The sequence below is a fragment of the Tupaia chinensis genome, unplaced genomic scaffold (assembly GCF_000334495.1).
Source record: "Tupaia chinensis unplaced genomic scaffold, TupChi_1.0 Scaffold000255_1, whole genome shotgun sequence".
NCBI lineage: Eukaryota > Metazoa > Chordata > Mammalia > Scandentia > Tupaiidae > Tupaia > Tupaia belangeri.
The window spans coordinates 1,795,316-1,803,875 of NW_006159735.1; the positions used below are offsets into that span (position 1 = coordinate 1,795,316).

The 8,560-nt window shown below is 44.8% G+C and overlaps 1 protein-coding gene across 1 annotated transcript in view; it reads left to right on the top strand.

Annotated features, from left to right (window-relative positions):
- Positions 1-8,560, top strand: part of CDHR3 (cadherin related family member 3) — a 77,157-nt gene that overhangs the window by 65,821 nt on the left and 2,776 nt on the right. The window contains exons 14-16 of the mRNA XM_027772116.1: positions 2,245-2,426; positions 5,339-5,352; positions 6,536-6,567. Of these exons, the coding sequence (XP_027627917.1) occupies positions 2,245-2,426; positions 5,339-5,352; positions 6,536-6,567 (228 nt within the window). The remainder of the gene's footprint in view (positions 1-2,244; positions 2,427-5,338; positions 5,353-6,535; positions 6,568-8,560) is intronic.

Consider the following 8,560-nt stretch of genomic DNA (forward strand, 5'->3'; position numbering starts at 1 on the left):
AAGGCACTGGACATTCCCACATGGCCAACCATGGTTCAAGTCCTTGACCTGGTGGCTTGCTTTCTTACTTTCTCTGTCTCTCTCTCTCTGTGTCCCCTCTCTGATTAAGCTAAAATAAATAAATGAATAAATAAAATTAAATAAAATAATTCTTTAAAAAATGAAATAAAATGTATAAGGAATTCTGAAATGCATTAAAGTTTGAGAGCCATTGATCAACAAGGGGGGACAGATTACAAATAAGTACACAAATTAGATCCAGTAGGTGGTGCGGAAGTTAAGGCGGGTGGAACCCACATGGCTGACTGAGCAGTTCAGGTCTTCAACCTGGCAATTTAAAAATGCTGGGCACGTGTGCATGTGTTCCCAAAATCCCTAGAGGAGGATGGAAGAGAAGGGATTGTGATGTGGCTATTCCCCACTGGGGATGATTTCTCACTTTCTCTTTCTCTTTCTCCTTGGTGAACACTATATAGCAAACGAAAAAATAATATTAATTATTTTTTTTTAAAGATTTTGCCATAGGGGGGAACCAGCAGTTAGCGTAATGGCTATGTCGCTGGACTCCCATGTAGTCAACCGCGGTTCGCATCCTGGACCCGGTGGCTTAGAACTCACGCTGGGCACGTGTGCGTGCATGCCCAAGATCCCAAGAGGAGAATGGAGGAGAAGGGATTGCAGTGTGACCATCCCTCCTGGGGGGTGATTTCTCACTTTCTGTCTCTCTGTCTCTCTCTGTCTGTCTGGCGAGCGCACGCGCCCTACAGTGAAAATCTCTCCAAAAAAAAAAAAAAAAAGATTTTGCCATAGGGTACATGCTCTTGCTAGAGAGAGACAATGAGAGAGAAAATGAGAGATCAGCCCTTATGGGGGATGGCCATGCTGCATTCCCTTCTCCATTCTCCTTCTGGGAATTTGGGCACTCATACACACATGACCAGTGTGAATACCAAGCTGCCAGGTCCAGGACTTGAACTGCAGTCGGCTGTGTGTGAGTGCAGTGCCTTAGAACTATTCCACCTGCAGGCCCCTATATTGTTTTTTTTTTTTTAAGATTTTTTAAAACTTTATTTATTTATTTATTTTTAATTTGACCAGAGAGGGACAGAGTGAGAAAGAGGGGGAAAGTGATAAAGCAAACTGCCAGGTCCAGGACTCAAACTGCAGTCGGTCATGTGGGAGTCCAGCACCCTTAACCAGCAGGCCACCTGCCAGCCCCAATATTGACGTCTTCATCCCCTTTCTCCTCCTCTTCTTAGTAAAAACTACATCCCTGGCCAGCATTACCATACTTGTGACATGCCAGAACAAAATGAGTGAGAATCTCAGAAAAGCACCTGTGAAGGTGACCAGTATCTGCTTATCAGAGTCTTACCAAGAGCTCGCTAATATTTCTTTCTCCTGGGGAACAGCAGGTGGTTAAAGTGCTAGTCACCCCAACATGGCTGAAGTCCTGGACCACATGGTTCAAGTCCTGGACTTGGTGGCTTACTTTTTCACTTTCCTCTTTCTTTCTCTCTCTCTCTCTCTCTCTCTGTGTGTGTGTGTCTGGTCAAATTAAAATAAATTATTATTTTTAAAAAATTTCTTTCTCCTGGGCTTGAGTCACTGTGACCTCAATGAATGGAGGCAAATGGCAACACCAAGGACTTTCTGTGTGGTAGGAGCCAGGAGGTGCCCCTGAATGAGAAATTGCCACCTTTCATGGGCTGACAGCATGACCCGATTGTGACGGCTCCCATCCTGAAATCTCCATCCCTTGTTTATTATCTGTTTCTGCGCTAGGAAGCAGATGCTGAACTTGAGGATTCACTGTGATAGCGGCCCACTCATCTGGCTGCCTGTAGTTGAGAGAACACTGAAAACGTACGAGGTGTTAAAAAACAACTTCCATGGCTTCAGCCTTCTCAGTGAGAGACAATAGCTATATTAGTCCCTGGGTTATGCTGTGATATGGCAGGAATAAAAGCCATGTAGACTTTAGCTTGTGGGAAAGTGAAGGACAGAGAATGGAATTAGGCCTAGAGTTGCTTCTCCGATCCCTAAAGTTTCTGGATTTTGATCTAATGAATGTCTGCAAAGGCTAAAAATGAAGTGATAGGTTAAAGCAACAAGAACTGTGACTACACAGATGTCCAATTTAGAGAGCAAGAACAGAGAGGAATAAACACCCACCACAAGGAAGTGCTGAAGGTTAAAAACATTACACCCTCCACTCACTCTCCCTATTCTGTGTCGTTCAAGCCCAGAATCACCTACCAGATCCTGAGGAAAAACGTTTATTCTCCATCTGCGTGGTATGTGCCTTTTGTCATCACCTTGGGCTCCCTGTTGCTTCTGGGTCTCCTGGTGTCCCTGGTCATTGTGTTGGCCAAAGCCATCCACAGACACTGCTCCTGCAAGACTGGAAAGGACAAGAAACCTCAGTGAGTTGCCAGCGGGCTGGGCCCTTTCCTCCACTTCCTACAGGACACTTCCTGGAGAGGTCCAGAGAGAAGGATAGAGAGTCGGGATTTTTCTGTTGACCGGGGTACCCAGAGGGAAGGAGGGAAAAGGAGATATGGGGAAGGAATTCCAGCTCCCCTCCCCTTGTCCCGGTTTACACTCCATGTCACCTGATAGGTGAAGAATGGTTATTCCTTCAGCTTCTCCAGGCCATGCACCCTGTCCGTAATGGGTTTTCTATGAAATTGGGGTGTCAGCCTTTTGGTGACTTTACTGGATAAAAGTTTCTAAAAAGCCCTGTTGTGAGTAATGATAGAATAAGCCAGTGCTCTTATTTGTAAAATATTTAAAGGAAAAGATAGGATTAAAGGAAGTGTGTGCACACACATACTCACACACACACACACACACACACACACACGGGAATTAAGCTTTTGGCTCTAGTGACTTAGCTGGGATTTTGTGAGACTAAATAATCATTGTTCTTTTGCATGTGGCCCTGTCTCTTACTCTCAAGGGCTGTAAACATAGGTCTGTTTTCTGTCCTTCCTGTTCTTACCTGTTCACAGTAATATGGCTCTTATTGTGATAATCTGTTGCGTGTCTTTTACTGCCTAAAATAAGGTGCAAATGGGCATCACAAATCCAAAAATCCCAGAACCAAAATGCTCTGAAATTCAAATCATTTTTTTTCTTTTGGGAGAGATTTTTGCTATAGGGCGTGTATGCTCACCAGAAAGACAGAGAGAGACAGAGAGACAGAAAGCAAGAAATCGCCCCCCAGGGGGGATAGCCACGCCGCAATCCCTTCTCCTCCATTCTCTTCTTGGGATCTTGGGCACGCACGCACACGCGCCTGGCGTGAGTTTAAGCCACCGGGTCCAAGACTGGAACCGTGGTTGCCTACTTGGGAGTCCAGCGACATAGCCATTACACCAACTGCTGGTCCCTGAAATTCAAATCTTTTTGAATGCCAAGATGACCCCATTAGTGGAAAATTTCACACCTGACCTCATGTGACAAGGTCACAGTCAAAATGCTTCAATGAAATTATTACATAAACTACCTTCCTGCTAAGTGTATATGAGACATAAATACATCTTATGTTTACACTTGTTTCCCATCCTCAAGATGTCTTATTAGGTATATGCAAATATTCCAAAAATCTGAAAAACAAACAAACAAACAAAAACAAATCCAAAATGGTCCCAAAAAGTTTGGATAAGGAATACCCAACTTGTAATAGTGTGAAGTAAAGAGAACACTGAACTCTAGAGCCAGGTTTCTGGATTCTCAGGAATTATTACTACTAGAGCTTGATGGCTCTGAACCTGGGTTTTGGAGTTAGACAGGACCTGGGTTCGAATCTTAGCTCTACCATTTCTGAATATACAACTTTCCTAAGAGACAACCTCTGTGACTTCAATTTCATTATGTGTAAAACTAAACAATTAAATGAGCACATGGAAAGAAAGCACTTACCACTGTTTCTGACAGAGTAAATGCCATAGCCATCATTTGAAAATCTTGTTGCATTATTCTGAACAGCTGAGTCCCAGTGAGTTTAGGATTTGAGTTGCAGTTCGGCTCCATGTCCAAGTATCTCAGGGCATTGGAACTTCTGAGTTTCAGGATTCCTCACTGGTAAAAAGGAACAGTAAGTAAGGGGCTGGCAGATGGCGTGATGGCTAAGGACACTGGACTCCCACATGACTGACCTGGGTTCAAGTCCCAGACCAGGAGGCTGGCTTTCTCACTTTCCTTCTCTCTGTTCCTCTCTGGTCAAATATAAATAAAGAAATATAGTTAAGTAAAATAGTTCTTTTTTAATAAAAGAGGAAGGGTGATAAGACTTGTGTGCCTTTAAAAATATTTTGAAGATTAACTATTAGTTGCCAAATAATTTAAACTCTGTGGATGAAAGACTGTATAAGAGTATAAGGCGTTCGTTAGCACCAAGATGTACGTTGCATTTTGCCATATTTATTGGGGAAGTTTGTTGCTATTGGCAACCTTGACTTCAAGGTAAGAAATCCTTGGGCATCTGCTGCAATTAAAAAAGGCATTTTTGTTTGGACTCTGCTCACAAATTGACTCAGGGGAAAAAAAACAAAAGCTAGCTCTGGACGAGTGATTCTTAGCTTGTAAGATGGTGGTATTTTGTAAAATAGGATTTGGGTAGACATTCTTGAAGGAAGTAATCTAGTAGACACTGCAGCACGTGCAATTTAGGGCTAATGTTAACCATGCACCTTTAATGTGTTTTTTTAAACTTATGTTCTAAATAATTACTTTCAACATAGTTGACTTAAAAAAGAAAAAATGCTAGAAACTCAGACTCAAGCCTGGTATCTTTGAAAGCTGGTTTTCCCCTATGAGAGCCAACATTTGTCAAATAGCAAAGAATAGAACTGGAGTCACAGAACCATAGAATGTAAGGTTATCCTGGGAAAGGCCTTAGAGTCTAAGGCCGGCTCTTCATGTTTTAGAAAACCAAAGTTTAGCTGCCAGCTCTCAAGTCTCCCTGCTGTGAGCCACGCCTTCTGCTAGCTGGCTACTGGGGAGGAAAACAGGGCAGGAAGCATCAAAGGCAGTCTGACTGGGCTGGTTCATGTCCTCACCAGGCATCAGAAACAACACATCCCTGAAGATGTGACGTACAGCAATGGTTTCAAACTCCCAGAACCTCCCAGTCCAAGCCAACAGTGATGGAGCTCCTTTGTCTGGAGCAGGGGTGATAGTCTAACCTTATGCTTGCTGCCTACCCCTGGCAGCTCTTCTAGTCAGCCTCAGAATCCCAAGGACCCCATGTTATCATGTGTGTGCCAGTGCATAATGCTTTCAGGTGAATTAATGTCATCTCCTCCCACCCCTTATTTTTCCCTTCCAATAGGGCAAAGAAAGGAGGTATGTATTGAGCCTATTCCCTTTATGTGTTGGTTGTATTTTGCTTGCTCTGTTGTATTCTAAGAAGAAGGGGTGCAATTGTGTCTTGATAGGTTTTGAGCCACACCATCCATGGGTGGGATGAAGCAGCATCGGAGGTAGCTGGAGAAAGGGAAGGGCAGAGAGCAGGGTGCTGTTGACCCCTTGGATCTTTCATGCTGGTCCAATCTGTTCCCTACCTGGAGTCATTTCCAATCAGCTCAGCTTAAGCACCTAGGTCTGTTCGCCACCGAGCAGAACAGGAATAAAGGAGCCTGGATGTGTTAAACACAGGCGGTATCTACTTGGTGCTGCACACGGAAGAGTGTGACCGCTCCTGAGGATAGCTAATGCTCTGAGTTAGACATCTGCGTTTTTTGAAAGACAAACGATGCTTTATTCTCAAATTGCAATGGATTTGAGGTTTTTCACGGTTAGACTAGTTAGAAGGGGGCAGGACAAAGTCAGGTGAGCTGACTGATTTCGGGGACATTGGTAAGCTGAGCAAGGTCCCTTTGAGCAGCTCCAAGCCTGTGGAGGGGGCCCATCCTGACCCTGGCAGGCAAGCCTGGGTCAAAGTAAAGTGACTCTGAACTATGGGCTGAGACAGGGCATAGTGTTGGAAAGTCTTATTATGATTTTTTTAATGCGTGCTTTAATCACTTCATCCACAAGCATGTGTGTCTGAAATGCACAAGGCATGTCTAAGCAAGGTTAGACATTTGATTATAATGGCTGTTGATCATATTGAGTGAGACGATTTTAATAAATGAGATTTTCACAAACTCTCCAATCCCAGTTACTGTTTTAAAAAGGGATGGGAAATAGATGCAAAAAGTCCCCTTGTTAGGAACAAATGTGTCAACTCCATTTTTCTTTCTATTACTAATGCCATTTAAAAGCTAATTTCCTAGGTTCAGGAATAGCAATAAGCTGGGAAGAAATTTTAAGTATTTAACCATATATGTATTATGTGTGTGTGTGTGTGTTTTCCAAGAAGATTGAAAGCTGTCCAAAAAACATGTCTACAGACAGAAAAATTCTTTGCCATGTCTGCAAGACTGAATTCAAAGCCTGTTTAGGGGAAATCCCATTGTGGGGGTGGAATTTTAAGGTCAATTTAGTGCCCAAGAAGCTTAACTTCTGCCTGTTCTGTTCCCTGCAGAAATGAAGTCAGTGAAGAGAGAGGTCATGGTGGTGAGTCTGGTCAGCTGCAGGGCGCCTGGCGTGGGGGCTGGGGCTCGCACCTCCCCCGCAGGCCGGCTCTGCCTCAGCCCGCGGGGGTGTTTATCATTCAGGGAGGTGCTTGCACTTGGCCACTGGAACTGATTGCTCTGAGACGAGCTCCTGATAGAATTTGTCCCCTCCACTGAACATGCCTGCTGATCTATTTGCAGAAGAACTGGATTTCATAAATATTGAGTAGTGGTGTTTATTATCTACACCAGCTCTCCAGGAGAGTGAGTTGGGGGATTGGAGCTTAAAAACCTAAACTTCAGCCTTCCAGGAGATTTCATTTTCCTTTCCTCTTCTACAACCTTGAAGAGAAGAGATAGAGAAAGAGCACTGTGTGAGTCCAGGCTTGGCTCTGCACACGTAGCCATATGACCGTGGGAACTCAGCCTCTCCAAGCTTTAGATTCCCCACCTGTGAAATGGGAATGAGGCCCTCTGCCCTGAGATAACAGGTGGGGAAGTGTTTCGACAATTGCCAACTATCACACAAATGCGAAATGGTACAGGATAATAGTTACCCTTCCACATCATCCCCCCCCCTCTCTCTCTCTCTCTCTCTCTCTCTCTCTCTCTTTTTCCTACTGAGTCTGACTTAACCCACTGGAAAGGGATAGAACTTGAAGGTAACTCCCCCAGCTCATCCATACTCGCAATGATAAGACTTTGTCAGGATCTGAGATCCATACATTTGGGGAATGCTGTGCACAATGAAGAGGTCAAGGCAATGCCCTGGTATTTTTGCTGTAGGCTCCTCACCTTAGTGCTGATATGTTCTGGTCAGTCTGCAAGTAAGAAGAGGCAATCTCAGGTCTCCTGGTTTTACTGCATATGACAAGCACTCTTGGGATGCCACTCAGAATTGCCATAAAACTGTGTAATATTATTTGGGCTGGCTCCCTGACCTGCTAGTTAAAACAGACGGATCCCACGTGGCCAACCACAGAGTTTGAGTCTCGGACCCAGCAACTTGAGAAACATGCTAGGCACATGTGCATGCCCAGAATCCCCAAAGGAGGAAAAAAAGGAAGGAGAAGGGATTGGGGCATGACCATTTCCCACGAGGGTACTTTCTCCTCTCCCTCTTCCTCTCTTTCTCCGGCAAGCACACATGCCCTCTAACAAAGACAAAATAAACAACAACAAAACTATGTAATATTAAATTATTAAGTGAATAATCCCCCATGACCATAAAATGCAGGGCTGCTTACTGGTTAAATGAATGACACTCATTTAGTCCCATATTCTCTCTTCAGAGCTGGAGAGCTATGGGGAATGAATAGCTGCTCATTTGTGTGATGAAAACTTGGGCCTGCCAGTTTGGAAAGGCCTGCCAAACTCCAAACGCTGCTTCTGTTAGCATGCTAAAGATCTGACTGGGGCATCGTTAGAGGGCACCATGTGAGGAAGGAATCTTTCTATGCATTATGCAGAGGCCAGGACCTGGAGGGTGACACTGAGCACAGACCAGGGCAGTGGAAAGAGATGGAGCCCAGGGGTTTGGTAAGGCCCAGAGGTGGCATTGCATTGGCCAAGGCAATGGGAGTCAGGGAGAGAGGGCTCGAGGGCCAGGGCTGGGAGTAGGAGTGCCTGGGGGCTCACCTGTGCCCCCCTTGCAATTCCTCCTGACAAGGATCCCACTGAGGCTGAGTAAGTCTTAGCCCATGTTGCTTTCGTGGATTTTACTCTTTTCTTCTGCATAGCCTAGATCATTTACTCCAGATACTTTCTTAACCCCCAAGTGTAAATGCAATGTCCCTCTCCCCACCTGTGCCCCATCATCCTGCATCATAGCTTTATCATGCTGCATTGTACCCACTGTCGTCCATGGCAAGTCACCATGCCTGCCTTGTTCGCAGCATCTAGCATCGTGCCTGTTGAATAAAGAAATGCCAGGAAGGCTTTGTGTAGGGAACTTGGGCTGTACGATGAGTGGCTTTGCTAGGGGGAGGGTCTGG